At 55.9% G+C, this 21,316-nt stretch overlaps 1 protein-coding gene across 1 annotated transcript; it reads left to right on the top strand.

Moving 5' to 3' along the window:
* The first annotated feature begins 1,837 nt into the window (after nt 1–1,837).
* Nucleotides 1,838–13,515, top strand: LOC119093233 (putative epidermal cell surface receptor). The gene is made up of 11 exons (XM_037216149.1): nt 1,838–1,966; nt 2,320–2,874; nt 6,285–6,338; nt 6,852–6,978; nt 7,643–7,845; nt 8,200–8,363; nt 8,807–8,975; nt 10,057–10,276; nt 11,239–11,360; nt 11,718–11,911; nt 13,452–13,515. Exons 1-11 carry the CDS (start codon nt 1,921–1,923, stop codon nt 13,500–13,502), a joined length of 1,905 nt encoding a protein of 634 aa, XP_037072044.1. The 5' UTR covers nt 1,838–1,920; the 3' UTR covers nt 13,503–13,515.
* Nucleotides 13,516–21,316: the final 7,801 nt, after the last annotated feature.

Here is a 21,316-nt window from a genome sequence, read left to right on the forward strand (position 1 = left end):
GATTCTTGCCACTTCCTCTTCTAACGCGATGGAGCCAGCCTGCCAGGGCCAATCACGCTCCTCCCCAGCCCCCGTAACGCCACGCACTTATGCGGCGTTACATGTTCACAGACGTCACACGCACGCTCGAGGCGTTGAAGTTCGTATGACGTAGCGCGCGCACTCGTGCCGTCATGCACGCCCTCCCGTGACACCACGACTGTCCCGGCAGCCTCGATGTCAGGTGGACCAGTCAACAATCCAGGACCTGCCGCCTGGCTGTGTGCGGGTGCAGGAACCGGAGCCCAATCACCTCTGTTGCATGAAATTGGAGTGCAAGAACACGACGGCAGGTCAGATGCGACCCCTTCCTATAGTAACCTGCTTAACGTTTGCCTGTGGATGCCATCAATAGACCAGCGATCCCTGATCAGATGGCTTATACGCGGTATGTAGATGGGATAGCGAGGCGGCTCATGTTGGAGTTGGCCGTGTGAAATATGAGTTGGCGTGTGTTGGCGTTGGAGTTGACCGTGTGAGTTGGTGTGTATTATTCCGCCCCGCTGAGCTCAGTCTCCAGCTCAGTCTCATCGTGGGAAACGTGAGACGTGAACTCATATGAGCGTCGACAAGGTTTTCCCGCAAATTCGTGGCAGTTTTTGATGCGTGTCATTTACAGATAGCTCACTTTATTAATAATGGTTGCTACTCAGTTGCACTTTTCCTTCGTCGCTAAGGAAGCAGCAAAGCTGTGTGCAGGCTAAGCCTACAAGGACCCAAAATTCAAGTCCGTGAAACAAGTAAGGTTATAAATATGTCATCTGAAAGAGAGCAAGCAGTTTACACTTCAACACGATGGTACACATTGTGACTGTTGCAGGAGTGGCAGTGCCAGACCCTACGTTTGCCGGCTGTGTGTTCGGTGAAGACAGGTACGACATCGATGAAGTTTTCTACCAAGGCTGCAAAAGCAGGTGCAAGTGCATGGGCTTTGGTGATGTCTCATGCCAGCCCAGGTAAGCAGGAGTAGTAGTTTCATGGTGGCGTGTTGAAATGTTGTTTACATTGTCTTGTTTTCCACACTAAAAAGCAATGTTTATCTAGTATCAATGCGGAAAGGATAGCATCATTGCGAATTTATCACCCTAGCAACCACTGAGTATGATAACGTTATATTCGCCTCCAGTCTGGTTTCAGTGGAAACGGCATCTCACCCTTATTATCGCGTTGCGTTATTCAGAGCACTTATAAACTACCTCTGGATTGTTGCGAGCGTCGCCATAGCGCACAGTCCCAGTAACGGACTGTACAGCCCCACCATGGGCCGCGGGCCGCCTGGCCGCCGCCGACCTCACGCGCCACCCGGCCGCCGCCGATCTCACGCGCCACCCGGCCGCCAGGTGTCCGCCACAGCAGCCGTCCGACGACCCGTCCTGCTCGGTCCGGCCCGACCCGGCCGACGCCTGCTGCAGCATCTCTGTCTGTGACTCTGTCGCGCCGGCGAACACCAGCGACGCGGACGCCGCCACCACCGCCGAGCCCGACGCCGCCGACGGTGACGCCACCACCGAGCCGAGCACGGCAGCGGAGGAGGCGATCGAGGCGCGCACTCGGCTGGGCGCCGGCCGCCTCGAGCCCGCCGCCAGCGAGCTGCGCCTCCTCGGCTTGCAGACGGTCGACTCCAGCTCGACGCAGGTGGAGGTCGGCGTGCCGCCGGCCGTGGCCGAGCGCTTCTTCACGACGCTCCGCGACGAGCCGCTGCTGGTGGAGTGGCGCTACGGCGCCGCAGCCTGGCAGGAGCGCTCCGTGCCGCACGACAGCGTGCTGCTGCGGCGTGGCCGCCTGCTCGCGCTCGTGCCCGGCCTGGCGGCGCCGCGCGAGGCGACCGTGCGCGTCACGTACGACGGCGAGACCAGCGCACCCGTCCTCGGCGCCGAGCTCATGGGCGGCGGTGATGAGACAGCGCCGGCGGTGCAGCAGGAGGGAGGTGTGTTGGATGTGGGGCGAGCGTGGGGCTGTTGGAATTTTGTTGCGTCTAGTGTGCATGTGCTAAATATGTGGCTGAACGATTGTGTTGCTGGTTCGGCAGGCTCAGTTGCAGCTGTGAGCAGTTCATTAGAGACGGCGAAAGCTCGCGCCCCCAAAAATGATGCGTAGATAACAGTAGAAGCAACAGGAATATTCCCTTGAGTGAGATGATGAAGTCCACTCGCTTGAGCATTTATTGCGTACATTGGAACGCGCACCATCGAGATAAATTTACCTCAGCACAGCTCACGCCTGGTGAGGACGCAGCCACGCAGAACCATTTCATCTAATGCACGCGACTCGCCATTGCAGTAATCGTGGCTACGGACCCGCTGCCGACTACTACGGCAGCCCCTGAGGAGACGACCTCTGACGCCTCCGCCGTCGATGCTGCTCCGACCTCCGACGGCACCTCCTGCGACTTCGACGGCGCCTCGTACAAGCTGGGCGAGGAGTTCCACGACGGCTGTCGCCAGTTCTGCCAGTGCACCGAGACGGGGGTCAGCTGCGCGGCCATCGAGTGCCCACATCACTTCGGCCTCAAGCTCATCAACCCGGACTGTATGCAGTGGAGCCAGCCGGACGACTTCACGCCCACGCCGCCCGAGTGCTGCCCTGAGGTGACCTGCGTCGACGACGGCAGCTGCACCTTCGAGGGCGAGAAGTTCCGCAACGGGCATCCGCTCCCGGAGAAGCTGACCGGCTGCGAGCAGCGCTGCTACTGCGAGTTCGGCAACGTGACCTGTCAGTCGGCGTGCGACCCGGTGCCGGCGACGCCGCCGCGCACGCTCCCCTGTCCGCCGGACCGCGTCACGCTCGGGCCCGGCTCCAACGGCTGCTGCAAGCTGTGGCAGTGCTCCGACGGAGGTGAGTCCGCGGCGCTGTCGCTGCGGTGACCGAACGGGGACAGAACGGAGGGAGGATGGGGAGGGGGCACCGCTCGATCACCTGGGAGTCCCGACGGTGTCTCAACGCTCGCACCTGCCTTCATCAGCTGCTGCAGCGGTGACACTGCGTCGCTCCGACGGAGGCACCCCAATCTCCCTCTCCTTCTCCTCCCCCCTCGCCTTGTGCGTGAACCCGTCAGCTCTTCGCCGCGGGGGAGTCCTCCGCCTCCGCCGATGTATTTGTACAGGTTGTGATCCCGCTATATTATGTTCTCACGTCGTTCCCTCGTAATTTATACAATTAATAATTTACAATTAGTAATTTGTACATGACTGCGTGCCGGGCTTGCCATTTCGCTTCCGTGCGCATGCAAGCACATGCACTTTGACTGGTCGCAACCTCAACGGACTGCTCACCTCCCACTACCAGCACTGAAGCCCGCTCCTTCATGACAACGCTCGGTATCTGCACGAGCAATTTCCTCGACTGGTTCTAGGCCGATGTATTAGCAACTTTGCCTGCCGGAAGGATCTCGACCGACAACGTTACTGAGCTCGACCAGACCCGTGATGCAGTAACCTGACATATCTGTTCGGCTTTGCGTCATGTGGAGGATGACTGCGGCTATGTGTTATAATATCACGCTGTCTGGCACCTACGCTGCACGTTGCATGTCACCCCGATCTACTTCCAGGAGCCCCTAACACGACTGGTGGACGAGACCAGACAGAACTTGACCCAACGACGCTCGTTGCCCTCGGCGCCGCCTCTTCTCCTGACCTCCCCCAACCCACTGAGCCTGCGCCGTCGGCGGCGGAAGGAGAGTCCACGGACGGCAGCCCCGCTGAGGCAGAAGAGCCAACTCCGGAGCCGGAGCCGACGACGGTCGTCCCTGAAACGGCCGCCGGCGTGGAGAGCCCTGCTTCAACACAGGCGACGGGAGAAACAACGGAGGGTTTAGAGCCAGAGCTGGAAGGATCTGGTCCGGCTACGGAAGTCAGTCGAGGAAGGAAAGGCAACGGAACCGTCTCCTGCCCAATCCCCTACTGAGTCATCTGCGGTGACGGAAGACGCTGCTGTAGCTCAAGCGGTTAACGTCACGGAGGAAAGCATCGCTACAGCGTCGGAGCCACCAGCAGATGAGCACGACGGCGCGCAGGAATCTACCGAGCCCGGAGCCAGCCAGGTGGTGGTGATAGACGGGCAGCGCTACCTGGAATCGAACGGCAAGCTCTTCCCGCTACCGCCTGTACCGAGCTTTGTCCAGCCAGACGGCCGTAGACCGGCGGTGGCCGGCGGCCCGCCTGCCGGGCAGCAGCCGTCTCCGGAGCCGACGGGTAACCGCGGTCCGCATGAGGACAATGGCGTGCCTGTTGGCCAGCCGCCGGCACCTCCAGGGGGCAACTCGATCGTGGTTATCGACGGCCAACGCTTCCTCGAGAGCAACGGCAAGCTGTCCCCGCTGCCGCCCGTGTCCGGGCTGCAGGGCGGGGATCGCATCCCTTCGGCTCCTTCAGTTGGCAACGCGCCGGCCGGCGCCGGCGACGGCAGCTCCGTCGTGGAGATCGACGGCCAGCGCTTCCTCGAGAGCGACGGCAAGCTGTTCCCGCTGCCGCCCGTGCCCGCCTTCGGCGGCCGGCAGCCCGGACGACCCCAGACGACGCGGCCCGGGTCGCGGCCGCCGATCGGCCGGCCGCGGCCCGGCGTCAGGCCGGTGCTCGTCGGGCCCGACGGACAGAGGATCCCCATTGGACCCGATGGCCGGCCGCTGCGGCCGCCCGGCACCGGCCGCCGGCCGACCGGCACCGGGCGGCGCCCCGTCTTCGTGCCGCGCCCGCAGGAGAGCCCTGAGGTGCTGGTGCTGCCGGATGGCCGCCGCATGCAGGTGTTCCCCGACGGCACAACGCGGCTGCTCACGTCGCCGCCGCCGTCGACGCAGCGGCAGCTGATCGCGCTCGGTCCCGACGGGCCGGCCGCTGCTCGGCCCAGACGGTCGTCCGATCCCGGTGCCTGCCTCTGCGGGCGGCGGCGGCGGCGGCGGCGGCGGAGGGCGGCAGACGCAGCGGCCGCGGCCGCCGACGCGCGACGGCGCGCTCGGCACTTTCCGACCGGGCGACCGGATTCCGATTGACGGCCGCGGTCGGCCGATCCCCCTCGGCCCCGGCGGTCCCGTGCGCACGCCTGTCTTCGACATCGTCATCGGCGCCGACGGACGGCCGCTGACCGACGACGACGGGCGCACGATGCTGTTCCCCGTGCGGCCAGGCGGGCCGCCGCCGCCGCACGGCGCGCAGGAGCCGGACGACGCGACACTGCTGCTGCAGCACCTGGCCACCTCCACCCCCCACCCGTCCCGCTCCCCGCCGCCGGGCGCCGGCGCCGGCGCAGACCCAGGTCAGTGGCCGCCGGCCGGCGTCGGACGGACCGCCGGCCGGGATGGCTCGGCCCAGCTGGGTGACGGTTGGACTGTAGCGGCTTGGTGACAGGGCACTGTGACGGCTTGGTGGGGTTATGACTGGGCGACAGGTCAGCTGGGACGACTGGGTGACAGGACACTGACAGCTTGGTGACAGCCCCACTGGAAAAGCTGAAATGTCAGCAACAAACCCCCAAGCATGCTGACGTGGGGTCGTGGAGGCCGGTAGGGTGTACAGAGGAGCTTTTCCCGAGCTTTTTGGGCGCGGACTCAAGGACATGGCGTCATCCTGAATCCTCTTCCAGAGCTTTGTACATGATCTGCCGATATTTACGTACGTTTGGAAGCCTTAAACACCGTGCTATTTTCAAGAGACCTGTCTCTACGGATAAGATATATAACAAACACCGTTTGAATCCTATTTCCGCCAGTTGCGCTGGCCGCAGATGAATGCATGAGTTTTGTTTGTGAGCGGGAGCCAGGTGAAAACCCAGGGTGATACACTGGTATCTGCCGTAGTGACTAACCTCTGGTGGTAGCTGGGGAGCAGCTGTATGGACATGGAGTGGCTGATGAATGAAACGCGCACCATACAAGGGCCGCTGTTTTCCTTTGGCGTGTTTGGGATGCTTTCCATGCTTTACTGCGCTCTGCTGTTTGTCAGAAAATTGGCATCAGAACGCTGGTTTCGTTTGCGCGGTTGACGCGAATCTTGACCTTAATCTTGTGCCTTTATGTTGCGGGATTCAGCAATACCTGTGGTAAGTTCCGGCTCCCACTCGAGCTCCCGGGTGTTGTGTTGCTTTTTATATGGGGTAGCTTAAGGGGTACAGCGTGATCACTTCGACATTCTGTGATCAATCATCAGCTGCAATATATTCCATTAGTTTGGCGTTACGGCCAATGACAGTTTCATAGGTGTTGCGTGATGGGTTCAGTAAACGCAGAAATGACGGCCGCGCTCTATTTGCAGTTACATCGCGACCTTCTGTGCCGCCCAACATCCACGCCGAGGGGCTGGGCATAGGTAAGACAGCTGGTAATGACACATACACGTACATCCGTTCTACTTCTCGTGTGCGGTAGTCAATCCGCGTGTGCGCTGCACATATTTAATAATCGATCAGTAATGTGAACTCACGGAAGCTAGAACGGCTTTTTGATATACATATACGAATTGCCCAGAAGCTGGAGAAATGCTGTGTGCTAGGTGCGTAAGAAATCGAGTCGCACTGTTGTCCCCCTTCCGTTTCCCCGCTGGTCTGAGCCAAACCCATACGCACCATGTCTGCGCTTTTGAGGACAAGGGCGGGTTCACCCGTTTTCCGTGACAAAATTATGTAACAGCTGGCCCGTGGCAATGCGAGGCAAGGATAAATAGAAAAGAAGAAAATGCTGCAGTGGTATTCAGCTATTTTGACCACAAAGCTTCTTTGAGTTGGTGGTGCGTAGTACGGCCGCAGCAGGCCGTGCAATCGTCTCTGCAACGATTACCCTAACACAGCCGCTGTTGTCAAACCCGGCGCGTGCTTGTTCCCAGGGAACGAAATCTCTGACCTGGACGTGCGGGATGTGGACGCAGAGTCTGTCAAGTTCAGCTTCAGTATCCCGCCGGCCCTGGTCGGCCTGCCCGGCAAGACAGAGGTCCTCTACACCGATAGCCCGGGGTCAGTGGCCGCCACCTGTCAGCTGCTAACGGCACGCTTGGATCGCTACGGACGGTAGCGTGGCGATCCCTCCTGAGAATGCCACTTACGTGCGCGGCTGCAACTATTGGCGACATTGCTCCATCTTGCGCACCCATATTCCTGTATAATTATGTTGCAAAAGAGCACATGGTAACCACTTGAAGCTGGCTGTTCTCACCAACCAATCGTATCTTACCATGCCCGTTTGTTCTAACCAACTTACCACGATGAAACGATGCCGTTGGATTCTTGCGCCGCTGGGTCTCTGTCTCCTCCACTGGCCTGAAGATGACCTGCCACGCGTGTCCTCCCTCAGCTCCCTGCTTCCCCCTCTGGCCTGAAGATGACCTGCTAAATGTGCCCTCCCTCAGCTCCCTGCTCCCTCCTCTGGGCTGAGGATGACCTGCCACGCGTGCCCTCCCTCAGCTCCCTGCTCCCTCCTCTGGCCTGAAGATGACCTGCTAAATGTGCCCTCCCTCAGCTCCCTGTTCCCTCCTCTGGTCTGAAGATGACCTGCCACGCGTGCCCTCCCTCAGCTCCCTGGTCCCCCTGGTCTGAAGATGACCTGCCACGCGTGCCCTCCCTCAGCTCCCTGCTCCCTCCTCTGGGCTGAGGATGACCTACTAAACGTGCCCTCCCTCAGCCTGAACGACGAGGCGTCGTCCTGGGACCGGCGCGTCTTCCAGACTCCGTCGGGCCTGCTGGACCGCACAGACCTCTCCTGGGTGCTGGGCGACCTCCGGCCCGCCACACCATACGTCATGCAGGTCAAGGTGTTGTTCGACCAGTCCTCCACCATCCTGCAGAGCAACGTCGTTGAATTCCAGACACGCGATGCGCCCGAAGGTGCGTGGAAAGAAGCTTTTGAGGCCGGTTTGTGTAGCGGTATGGATTACGTGTCGCAAGAACGTTGTTGATCTTTTGAGTGTCAGCTTTGTGAGGTGCCAGTCGGTATGTTTCATCTTTTATGTACAGTCCATTAGCATAAAGCCGTTTGGCACCCGCGAAAGGGAGACGTTACCCAGCGCTCCGCCGACTATGCTCTTGCGGTGCACCAGGTCCACAATTGCATCCATGCTACGGTAGTTGTCAAAGTCCCACTATCTGTTAATCCATGCACCAAACGCACCTCTACACTGTCGCCCCCTCCCGTCCGGACCGCACCCATAGCGTGTTGCTGACGTGTCCGCCCCGTTCCAGCGGCCCCGACGCTGCCGCCCAAGGTGGAGGTCGATGCTGAACTGCAGGCCTCGGACGTGGACACGACCTCGGCGCTGATCCAGTGGCGCCGGCTGACCGAGGAGGAGCTACGCTACATCGACGGCATCCAGCTGCGCTACAGAGACGTCGACGTCGACGCCCAGGTACTGGACTGAAATCGCCCGGGGACGTCGATGTCGACGCCCAGTACTGAACGGGGGGTCGCTGGCGGGCTCTGCCGCAGCCGTGGGATGCTGCCTGATGTCACGAGTTGGCCACCGCTGTTGGCCGCTGTTATACACTCAGCTGGCGACACGTGGCGCATATACGCGCATATATCATACATATCATATTTAGGCATGTATGTATCATATATCATATCATGTATCATATATGACTCCATCGGCCGTCATATTTCTGGGGCAGCCCCGCTATGAAATTGAAGTCTCACCAATTTAATACCATTTAACGACACGACCCTAGTCAGCAACCAAGAGTTACTGCGATGCCCCTGTACGTGTCGTGACACGCTACGTGGCACGACAGCTGACACGACCCGCCCCCTCCCTCCCCCCCCCCCCCTCCCCTTCCTTCCGCGGTCCCCCAGGTGTGGACCATGACGCCGTTCATCCACCGCGAGCTGACCACCTACAAGCTGACGGAGTTGAAGCCGGACACGACTTACGAGGTGGACATCGTGCTGATGCCCTTCCAGACGCAGCGCACCGAGATGGTCTCCTCGCACCCGCTGCGGATCAGCACGCTGCCCGTCTTCGGTCAGTGGAGCGCTGAGACTCATGGCGCCTGATCTGGGCCGGGGCTCGACCGCCAGCTGCGCGTGGCGTAGGTGGCGGCGGTCTTTTTGGAGGTGGCGAGCGCGAGGCGGGGCGCGTTGGTGTGGGTTTGGAGTCTGGAGGTCGCCAGGTGTGCATGGTCAGGCAGCGAGGAAGTGAGCGCATGAGTCGTGCGTGGTTGTCAAATTGGGAGAAGTGCGTGTGTTGAGCGGCATAACATCCGTGCACCTCCTGCGGTTTGAGAACCACGCATGATTGGCGGGCTGGCTTCCGCGCTGTCTGATAAGTGCGCTGCAATTGCTCGTCTCAACGTCGCATTTTGTCTTGCGCCTAGAAAGGTAAAAATAACCAGCATTGTTTTATCGACAGGAATGTGCATTAAGCACTACTTGGGTGCAATTAAAGCACACCGACGCCAAAGCTTTGATGTTTAAGTATTTTGCCGCGAAACCCATCTTTATGACTCGCGTTTTCGCTTATGATGCACATTCTCGTAACAGCCTACACCCTGCAGATGAGATGATGTCATGCAGAAGGCTGCTGACTTAGTGTCTTGGCCCATTCTCACAGCGAGCCCATGACCGACTAGTTAAGCTCCTGCCCGATTGAACACAGTTTCCTCACGTGTCAGCCATGGGATAATGTTGTCCACATCTTGCCGACCGTATCTCAACAGGAACAAATGGTTCGGGCTTCTGGCATACATTCCCCCTTTGATTGGCTATCGCTTTGAATCTACGGACGGCATAAGCTGCGCTGTTTTTCCGGCGGAATTTCCCATAGTTTCTTTGATTTCTTGATACGCCTGTCCGTCGGGCACCATGACAACATTTTCACTTCTGATAGGCAAAATATTGGGAAGCACATTTCGTGCTTCGGAGTCTGTACTTTCATCCTCTTTATCCAACGTCCGGCTGGTCCCGCCACCGGCTGTGTGAGCCTGATTTGTTCAGACGATTGTCTTGGATAGAAAGATCAGCGCCCCCCCCCCTGCCCCCCCCCCCACACACACTCCCTACTTCTTCCCCTCGTTGCCCTTCATGACCGGCAGCACCCTCCGCAGACCGCTACGACTTCAACATCACACTGGGCAAGGTGGAGCCGGGGCCGAACTCCGTACGAGTGAGCTGGACGGGCATCCCGCAGCCGCAGTATCAGTTCGTCAACGTCTACCGCATCGTGTACATTTACGAGAAGGAGCGCGAGGAGAAGCACACCTTTAAGCTGGCCAAGACGTCCGACGAGCCGTCCATCCTCATCAAGGGCCTCAAGCCCAGCAGCAAGTGCGTGATGGGCATGTCTCCTTTTTGTACTGATCTCGGCGTTTTAGTTCAGGAGCTGTGTTTAACACCAATTGCGCTGCATTGTGCTCAAAAGGAAAATATTTGTTGGTCGGCGCAAAAGTTGAGATTGCGTCGCCTTTACTCAACGGTTGAGATGGCGGTGTCTTAGAAAGCAGCAGCAACTTTTCTGTAAGCGATTCAGTTTTGGCTACATATCGATTTCATCCAATGCTGGGAATGTTGTCTTATCCATGTGGAACATGTGGGAAACGGCAGTCATACCAGGGCTGAATCAGCTTTGGTCGTTGATTCGGGAAATAACGCACGCGTTGAGTTACGGTACATAAATTAAATTTGATCATGCCCTAGCTATGGCCTCGCTTTACAGTTCAGCGCACTACGTTGCTTTTTGATTGCTCTGAGATACCTGATGGGAAGCATTGCGTATAACTGTGCAAATGCCTTGAATCACACAAGCCAATCACGATGACAAACGTGGGTATATTTGCCCCAAACGTCAAGCGAAGCTGAACGGTGGGAATGACTTGCGTCAGTGATTGTTATGGCACAGTTGCATTGCGCAAAATGCAAATAGACCCGTGACTGCCTTACAGCGGCATAAAACATGCTTCAGATTCGTAACACCCGTCTAAGCTCAGCAATGCGATGGCCATTTCACCTATATGTTATATGCCCATGGTTTGGTGGTGCGGTGATGCCTCGTCCCAAGGAGTCGAAAACAATGCAATTCCCTTACGGTTTAGAAGCATCCTTACAGATTAGTGACAGCCTGTCTTTTTCAATCAACATTGTCAGTGTTTACCCTTGACCATGGCCACAAGGAGCGAGAGAGAGCCAAGCGTTCAGTCCGCTGTGCCAGATTCGTACGCAGCTACCCCTCGAGTAGCAGTAGCCGCAGGGTCGGGCTCCCCTTGTGACCCTCACCTTCCCACCTGCCACAGGTACCAGGTGTGGCTGGAGGCGTACCTGAAGAACGGCAAGAAGCGCGTGTCGGAGGTCCGGGAGTTCGACACCAAGCCCGGCCAGCTGGGCAAGCCCGAGGAGATTCGAGACGAGAGCGCAGGTCGGTCTGCAGCGGGGCAGCGGCAGTCGGGATGGCCACAGCTCCCGACGTCCGTTATGCAGCGTCGTTCAATCCTCTGCTGCCCCCCCCCCCCGCTCTCACCAGCCCCCGGCGTCCCGTTATGTACCGTCGCTCAGTCCTCTGCTGTCCCCCCCCCTCCCCCGCTCCCGCTTCCACAGTGGTCGGCGCGAGGCCGTTTGATCGCGGGAGACGTGTCGTGACGTTGAGTTCGTTTGTTGAAAGTAAGGACTGCACGCTTGAATACTACCAACGCCTTTTCATCGCAAGCTTTTGCCTCGTTTTGTCCCTGTTCAACCGTCTTCGCAACTGACGCTACCCGTGTTCCTCCCGCGGCAGGTGACGCGCTGGGCACCAGGGACCCTCCCAACAACTACTACAGCGGCATGGTTGCGGCGGCCATTATTGCCACCATGGCCATCCTGCTGTGCCTCTTCCTGGCGTTCCTGCTCGTGCGGAGGGCCAGCCGTGCCGCCGTGGAGCCGGCCGCCGCCAGGAAGAACGGCCCCAGTTACGACAACCCCGCCTTCAAGGTCAGCGGGCAAAAGTGACGAGGGGGTGGGCAGGGAGGTGATTGTCATGGCACATGGCGGCATTGGTCCTCCACGGTCTGGTAAGAAATTCGCCCGCGTCTGTGTACGGTCCGGAACATGAGATATGACTGGAGCAAACCTACGTTTTCAGCATGTGTTCTTGAGAGACGATTGACGTGCGCGTGACTTGTTTGGACGGAACAGAAGTGTTGCTGCGCCTCTGTGTGTTTGTGTTGGCGATGGAGAGTGAAGCTGCGACGTCTTAGCGCCTGAGTGGCTAGTGTGCCTCGCAGTTTGTAATGTTGACGGGCAGACGCCAGATTTGTAGGGACAGCTCAGGTTCGTCATGACGGCGGTTGTTACCTTAACAGATGATGTAGTTCATTTAGGTCATGGTGTTATTTATTAGGCCGGCAGTTTTGTTCCAGCCCTCGTGAGCCTTTCGCCTGCAGTGGCTTCGGCCAGTGTCCCTCGCCAGTCATGCCACCCCTCCCGGCGTGGCACCATGCTGAGGCCGTTCTTCCCCGTCTCGATGTCCTCGCGTCGCGGCGATCCGCTGCCGATCATGTGACCGCCCTCTGACGTCACCTCGTGCCCGGTCGCAGCCGCCCGAGACACTCGACACGGTCTCGCGAGAGGAGGCGCTCGAACCGTAGCGACGTAGGAGCCGCCCGCGGAGGCGACTGTAGGCGGTAGGCGAACGTGGCCGCGGGCCGAGTCCTTTACGTAGCCTCGGAGCGTGCATGGAGCGGTCGCCAGGGACGTCGCGGTCCGCCGGGGCTAACAGTGCATGGCGCGCGGCAGACATGGACAAGGGACCGGCTGAGGACGGGCGGATGCATGACGAGACATTGCACACGACGGTTTGCAGGCATATGTGTGTATACGCTGGAGTTTGTACATGTTGGGTGCGAGAATGTCGCTAACTTGTCTCTGCTTCCAGCAGCCGCTTATTTGGTGATGTTGAAATACCATTGAGGCTACACAAATATGAGCGCATCTAAATTGGTGATATCGAATGTCACGTATTTTGCAATCATGCACGGCATTCTAAGAAATATTGTATGTCATTAATCAAGTGGAGATAATGATTGGGCTTTCTGTGTTACAAAACGTATGCTGGACAGCGCGCTATCCTTGTCCTCTAGCGTGGCAAATATTGTGTTGCGAACTTGGGAATGAACTGCCTATTTTTCGTACCCGGCTCGCAATTTTCGGATGCAGGCTTGCGTGGCTGGAATGTGGTAAACGGTTGTAACGGAGCGTGAACTTGATTTGACACCGCTTACAGGCCGTGATTCGACACATTTTCATGCCAGTGATTCATGTCATTCGAAGAGGCCGTGCCACTGAATTCGCATTTACTTTGACACCACTTCCTCGTTTTCTCACTCACGATGATCGCGATCAAAGGCCTCAATGCTGCCGCGCGCCACAGAAGGCCAGGCACCCAGGCGGAAGCAGCAGTGCCGAGCCCGCTGGCCGCCCTCCCTGACCGCCGTCCCTGACCGCCGTCCCTGACCGCCGTCCCTGTCTACAGAACTCCGAGCTGGACGTGAACGGCGCCAACGGAAACGACCGGTTCGCGTAGGCGGCGCGCCCGCCCCGCGCGCCGGCCATGGCGCGCCACGCGAGCCGGGCCCCGCCCGTCCCGCTGCGACTCCGACTCCGACTCCGACTCCGGCTGGCGGCTCGGCCGAGCGGGCGGACGAGCGGGCGGGCGGGCGCGGCTGATCTCTGGAGGGCGCGCGCTCAGTGCCAAACAAAGACGACGCGGTGAGGCCAGACTCCACTGCCGGAGAGTGATACGTGAGCGGCCGCCCGGCCGCGGTACCGGCGCGGTACGCCAGCGTGTACCGGTGTGTACCTCAGCGGACCGCACGTGACTCCGTGTGACGGGACGCGGCGCGGCGGTGACTGGTGTCGGTGTGAGAGGTGCACTGGCACGCTTTTCTATGTCTTGACTGGTGATGCCGGTGCGATCAGTCGAAGAGTGTTGCTAGGTCAAGGCATCAGCTGCAGCGACTTCGGCTGACCTGTACGTGTTAGAAACCCGGTGGGTTTTCATTTCTTTGACTGTAACGCGTGTGCTATTTTCATGTGGAAGCCAGCAGGCCGCGTTTGCATGTGGTATTTGTTGCAGTGAATGTCGGTGTTCTTCTTCGGTGTACTTGAGCCTGTGTCTGCATTGTTGGAGATTTGTACACGGAGTCTGCTCTGGATATTGTCAGCTGAGAGATGTTAATGTCACTGGCTCAAAGAGACCATGCTTGTAGCACTGGGGTATGCTGACTGTATCGTCTGCTTTAAAAGCTTTCACGATCGTAGGCAAAGCATCGTCAAGCAAACAACCCATGAGTACTTATTTCTATAACAGTGCAGCGAACCTGCGTCAGTTGTTGTTACCCGACTTATATACAACGAATAAAGTGTCGAGTTGGATTTTCAACTTTTTGTTACCAGAAGGGCCGAGGGCTGCGTAAGCTCAAGTCGAACTATGGCACAGTCTTTAGCTCGAGCTGTTCATCCGAAAGGTCCGCTAGTTCTGAAGCTATTTGTCTCAGCCTCATGCTGTTCTCAGTGACAAGGAGCGCAATTATTTGAAGACTATATGAATCGTGGGCCATTTGCATGCGGGCTGTTTGATCACGCGGTGTCTTCCAGGCATATTTTAACATCACCTCGATTTTGCCTCCCTCATTCGGATAACATAAAAACGGTGACACGATCACGTTGCGAAATAGTTAAGAGAGCAGGCGTCGAAACCAAATCAAAATATTGAAGGCATACGTTGGCCCTACTGATACTACTACGATCCTACTGGTCCTACTGCAACGACCACAACTACGATGGAGTCATAAAATCATTGATGCCCAAGCGCATGGACTGTGGTCGTGCGCGATTCATAACAATGGTATAAATTATTTAAGAGACACCCAAGCATTACACCTGCCTGCTGGCGGATCTTTGGTCCATGCAACCCATGCGCATTGCATTAATTTAAGATGATCGACAGTTCTTCGCGTGAAAGAAATGGCAAATTACTAGCGCGAAAAAGAGAACCATATGCGTTTGATAGTATTCGTCACCATTGAATGGCGCACGAGCTTCGCACCCGGTCACCGGCTCTTTTCCGTTTTATGTCACTCACATGCAATGTTTTTTGGGGGGAAAGGCCACAGGTCAATCTGCGTGACAATAAAAAATACAGGAGAGTTTTAAAATGTGTATTATCAGGTGCAGAAAGCGGGAAAAGCCCATTTGATAACATTGGATCAAGCTATTCGAAGTCAGCCAAAGGGCCGGCTGCCGGAGCCCGTTTGTTCAATAGGACGTATTATTGAAAGGTGGATGCGTGCCCTACACGTTGACCACAAACAAATAAGACAGCGTTTTAAAACTTAAATTGTATATTGAGCACAGGATTGGGGCCGCGCGCGTTTCAAAGCGAGTGCGTAGGTATATTGATAGCCGCGAATTTCGATGATTATCGGATGAACAAACATTACGTTTGCTCCCTGACGGATATTTGCATTGTGTGCAAACTGGCGTCGGCGTATCATAATCTGGAACGCGCGGAGGGGCAGCTACGCCAGCATTTAAAGAAATGCCCGTATTTTGAGCTTCGAGAGTGCATAGCGAACGACACCAAAATATATGTTTCAGCTGTCGGCGCCTGTTTGTCTGACACGACCTTCCACGGCCTATTATTGAAAGGCGGCTGCCTGCGTTGTAAGAGTGGAGAAGAAATCATATGAAATTTTCGAAAATGTTTGCATTCGAACGCAGGGAGTGGGACAAGGTGTGCTTGATAGCGTTTGTGTTAAGTTACCGAACGACCCCTAAACATAGGGCTCAGACGCCAGTCCTTGTTTATATCTTATCTTGTGTTTGTATGTTTTTGTGTCATGGTTCTCACATGATCCACGCAAGGCGTAAAGTTTAAAGTGAGCAGGCCACACTTGCATTGGAAAAGTACCTACGTAAGCGTTTCAAGAACATTTATTATCGAGCGGGGAAGCTGTAGTCTCACGCTTTGAATACCGATGGTTCAGGGCTAACAAATGCCACCGAAGTATTGCGCTTAACCACCGGCACCATTTGTTTTATGGGAACCAATGCGCACCGGCTTATGATGTAAGGATGTGAAGCCACTCTTAACGTGGAGAAGAATATACCCCAGGGTTTCAAAAATATTCATAATTGAGACCGGAGCGTATGATCGCGTGGGTTTGATGACACTCGTTAGGAGTTATAAAACGACACCCACACTTTGTGTCCTGTGGCAGGGCGTCTATTTGTTCGGGATGCCCCTCCGCAACGTATTTAGAATGCGGGTGACCGCTCTGCGCCTGGCAAAGGAGCTGCAGCAACGCTTTCAAAATGTTTATAACCTAGCACGGAGATCAAAACCACTCGCGTTTGACAGTCATTGTTCAGTGGCAGTGACTTACATCCAATACATTTGCCCTTAAAATATATTTTTTAAAAGGTTGACGTCATTTCTGATCCATTCCCAGAGTTCCTGCCTGCCTTTCCATATTATGCCGTGCGGGGGTCATATCAGTCCAACATGCGCTGTCCGCCGCACTCGATGGTGAGTGTCGTTCGATAGCCTTGAAATGGTGCCTCGTAACGCGCTTGGCTCCACTGTCTGCGCTTAATCATGAACATTTCTAAAATGCTGCCGCATTTTCACCATGTGGGCAAATGAAACGAATGGACGTAGGTGCTGCCGGGCCCGATGCTTCGTTTTGCTTCTTCTAAAATTAGTCAGCAATGTACGTAATAGATTTGATAAACCTGAAATATAATCGAACACGCAGGGAAGGACTGTGCTCGTTTGGCAACGCTGGCTCGGGGCTACCATATGGTGCCCAAATATCTGGTCCGGCCGCTTTTCTGTGCAGGACGTTGACAATACCCCGCGGGGTGTTATTGAAAGGCGGCAGCCACTCTGCACGTGACGACGAAACCACGACGGCGTTTTTAACTTATTCTGGAAAGAAGCACAAAGAGTGAAGCCGTGCGTGTTTGATGCCACCAGCTCAGTGGTACTGAAAGGTGCACAAGCGTTGAAACAAGCTCATTGGGGCCCACGAACACCTGGAACTTGATGTGTTTCACGACTGTTCGACTACAGTCACGGCAAATGTGAATTATTGCAATTAATTGACTTGTTCGGTAGAATCCTCGGGCCTGGCCAGGCACATAGCTAGCCAGTTTGTAAGCACGGCCTTTAAGAGACCTTTCGCATGCACACTATCAACGGTGGACTACCCTATAGAAGATATCACTGAAATAGCACTCCATCCCATGTAATCAATGATGCTTATTTGGGTTTCCAAACGTGTGATTTTCAAATGGTATGGATTTCCAAAGGCGACTTTTTCCATCCTCTCAGATTTGGCATCGCTAACGTCATGATAATATCTGCATTGTCACCTCGCTCGTCCCATACCGCGAAAGACCTGTTCCTCGCCATACCTTATTTGATTGATCGATCGGTAATCCCAATACCGATTAGTCTTGCGGTCGCAACTCAACCATTTTCAAAGGGTTTTGCACAGGGTCAGTTGAGGCTCGACACAGCCAGATGACTGACTACAGAGTGACTCCTGACAGAGTGACTGACTCAGAGTGACAGGTGACCCCAGAGTCTGCTTTGTCTCTGATGCGGAGCACAAGTCTGCTGCAGACAGAAGGCAAAATCCTCTCCGGTGAAGCGGTGTGGAATCAGCGAAGTGTGGCGCTGTGGTGTGTCCGCACTGCAGACTCATCCAGCGGTCCAGGCCAGTCATGGCGCGTAACTAGATCCAACGCATATATGTTCTCGGGCGGGTCGAGCGCGACCAGCGCGCCGCCCGCAGACGCTAGTACTGCCGCCGTCCGTTGCGCGGTGCTGGTGTGTGTCGCTCACCGGCGGCGGCGTGGGACGGTCGGTGCGGCGCCGAAGGTCATGTCGGATCAGAGGGGTGCATCAGCCCGGAAGGTCACGTCGGTCCGGAGGGGTGCACCAGCCCAGAAGGTCAGGTCGGACCGGAGGGGTGCACCAGCCCAGAAGGTCAGGTCGAACCGAGGGTGCATCAGCCCGGGGGCCGACTGGCGCTGGGTCACTGGGACATCGAGAGCATGAACATGACGTCAGGGGACTGGACGTGGACGTGGACGTGGACGTGAACGTGGAGCCGGCGGCAGGCAGCGTGGAGTCAGCCGCCACCTGTGCTGGCACCTGGCCGTGCCCGGTTCCTGGAACGGGCCAGCGGACATCGCCAGCCAGCGCAGACTGGGCTGTGGGTATCTGATTGCCGACATACCGCCAGACGTCTGCCTGTTTGAATGACGTGACCTGTGACGATCTGATGCGGTGACGACCAGAAGGGTGGCCGCTGTATCCGCATTGTTCATAGATGTGGTTCGCAAGAGCCGGGAACGATGAAACCAGATACTTGAGAGGTTGTTGTGTCGCAGGTGGTGCATGAGTACATAATGCATTCTTTGCTCACGCCATGACTTTCTGTTGAAAAGGATGGCAATTGGAGAATGTCTGCAAAGTAATGAAACGATGGCACCGACCTGCATCGTGCTGTTTGCAGTGTTAGTAGCAGCAGAACATGCTGGAAGGCTATTAAAATATTAATGTCACACATTTGCTAATTGGTGGCACATATACTTATTGGCTTTACCGCAGGTATGTACATGAAACGCTCTTAGAAACGCTTTTTGATATCTAAAAGTGATTGGGCTTGTCCCAACAGTTCACAAATTGTTTTTTTCTCAAATAACCAATACTGCACTCTAATGCCAGTGCACATTTTTAGAATCCTGACGGACATTGAGCATCTGAAATCTTGTAGCTTTTCACTTGGTCTTAAGCCATAGTGCTGTGAACTAAAACACTGGCATACGAAGGCCCCATCCGACGGTGTTCACATTCCGGTGGTGTCCGTAGTTCATTTATAACTTTGCGGAATGATATGGCATAACAACTCATCGCAAAGTAACCGCACCAATTGAATGATGGAAGCGTAATTATGCTTCGTAATTGCCAGCACTCGAGCTTCTCAGATATAATACAACACAATAGTTCGTGGTGTGGCTTGATACCTTTCATGCTTAAGCTCAGTTGTGTATGCTGAAATCCAGATACAGTGTGTCAGATATTGCACACTGACCTTGTCAGGGGAGTGAGATGGTCAGATTTGTGATTTGAAGCGTGAGGCGTGGCCTCTTTCAGAATGAATGGAGACTTGATCGCTGGGTGCTATTCAGTCTGTAACTGCAGCTACAGTATGCTGTTCAGTCTGTAAGTGCGGCTCCGGTATGCTATTCAGCTTGTAACTGCGGTTGCAGGATGCCGTTCAGTATGTAACTGCGGTTACAGGATGCTGTTCAGTGCGTAACTGCGGCTCCAGTACGCTATTCAGTCTGTAGCTGCGGTTACAGGATGCTGTTCAGTATGTAGCTACGGTTACAGAATGCTGTTCAGACTGTAAATGCGGTTGCAGGCTAGAGTCGGTGGTCAAACAATGTCAAACAAGGTCACCGTACGCTCATAGACCAGTACCAGGTGTGGATGCAGACTGCTGTGTAAAACTGCGCACAAAAGATATCATAACCCTAAACCTCCCTCAGTGTGTGAGCCGAAAAAATGCAGAGACGTTATTTCTGTCAGCCCCAAGAACCACCCCGCTATGTCGGCATATAATCGGTTTCTGCATGAAATGACGGGGTGGGGCACTGGGGCCGGGAGAAAACACTGTGCCATCATTCCCTTCAGATTTGGCTGGCATCTTGATTTTTGAATTTTGACCCTGATACTGGCGTTTTGGAGGGAGAAAGCGTTAGTATCGCTTCGGTATGGCGGTGTTTACATTTGGCATCAGCTGACACTCCACACAGATGTGTGGCTGTTACGTGTCATTAGTCTGAGAGATTTAGCAATGTGTCAAAAAAAGAACGGAAAGTGATAAGGGATAAAATACACATAACCGCATGCACGCACACAGTATGAGACAGCCTTGTCGCACAAAAGGGACCTGGCAGCGCGCTTAAAACTTGTTGACTTCAGTCGTCAAACATCCCCGGGCACCTTATTAATGATAGACGCCGCTCGTTATGCAAAGGACCGCTGTCCTACCGCCTTGCGCGCCGACGAGGGGGGGGGGGGGGAGGCGCAGGTTATGGTCCATGCGGGTAGTGCGGTCACTGGTCCGCGCGTCAGCGTATGTTTAAAGCAAACAGGCAAGACCTTCAGGTTCATCTCGCTCACGGGCTTTGTGCGCAGCGATAGCAGTTTGTACTTCGCACATTTGGCGAGGCGTGGCAAAGCGAAGGTCATCCCGCGCGCGAGACACGTGGTCATACTTTCGGAGGTCAGTGACTACTCGGTAGCGAATTTAACTTCTTTAAGCAGTCGGGTCTCGTTAACAGCTGACTCCTGGCCGTAACCGAAATGCGATACCTCACGACGCGCGTGATGACGGCACCCTGCACTGTGTTCAGGAGCACTCGATGCAGAGGAAATGTCTCAGGTGGCGGAGACCGATTAGGATGCCGACGCACTTTTTTACTACACCACTGGCGTGTGTGTCCAAGTTCAAGTGGCGGTCAAATAGGAGAGCCAAGTTTTTACGGTCAGTTTCTCCCGAAAGATTTCCCCACCGACCCATACGCTGACAGGGAAGACCGCGGGTGTTCTGTCGGACGCTAAGAAGGAGTTCGGTTTTGGATGTGTCGAGCTTGAGATCGTGGGCATGAAACCACGATGCTGGGGAGGACAGGGTGGTTTCCATGCGTTGGATAGGGTGGTTTCCATGCAGTGGTTTCCATGGGTTTAGCATCAGATATGAGAATTTTGGTGCCGTCAGCGTACTGGGTCACATGAGCGTCCGGCGCGTGCAGGCTGATGTCGTTGACGAAGATTATGAATGAAAGAGGACCAAGGGACTGATCCCTGGAAGACTCCCATGGTGTTGGGGAGGGGTTTTAGATCATTCTGTCACCAGAAGAAGAAGAGATGTAGGCTGACTAGGACTGATCAGAAAGATGGGAGGAGAACCAAGCCAGGTCAATGTTATGGAGCTGGAGCTTGGAAAGCAATTGAGCATAACGAATGACGTCGAAACATTTTCTGAGATCCAAGAGGCACAAGAGTGAAAGATGACCACGATCCGTGTTGGAAAAGTCACGGTGAGCAGAGTAGTCTCAGTGGAATGGCGGGGACGGCAACCAAGTTGCCATGTGCACGGAGGATGATTGCCGGACACGTAGCAAACAACCGGCGCTGCACCACACGCTCGACCATTTTGGCCGTGGCAGGAGCGATAGAAACAGGCCGGTAACTGGAGACCAGGGACGGATCGTCGGACTTCTCGCCAGGGGTCGTGCCAGTGACCCGGAAAC

The sequence above is a fragment of the Pollicipes pollicipes genome, unplaced genomic scaffold (assembly GCF_011947565.3).
Source record: "Pollicipes pollicipes isolate AB1234 unplaced genomic scaffold, Ppol_2.1 Scaffold_4002;HRSCAF=4701_pilon_pilon_pilon, whole genome shotgun sequence".
In the NCBI taxonomy this organism is placed as follows: Eukaryota; Metazoa; Arthropoda; class Thecostraca; order Pollicipedomorpha; family Pollicipedidae; genus Pollicipes; species Pollicipes pollicipes.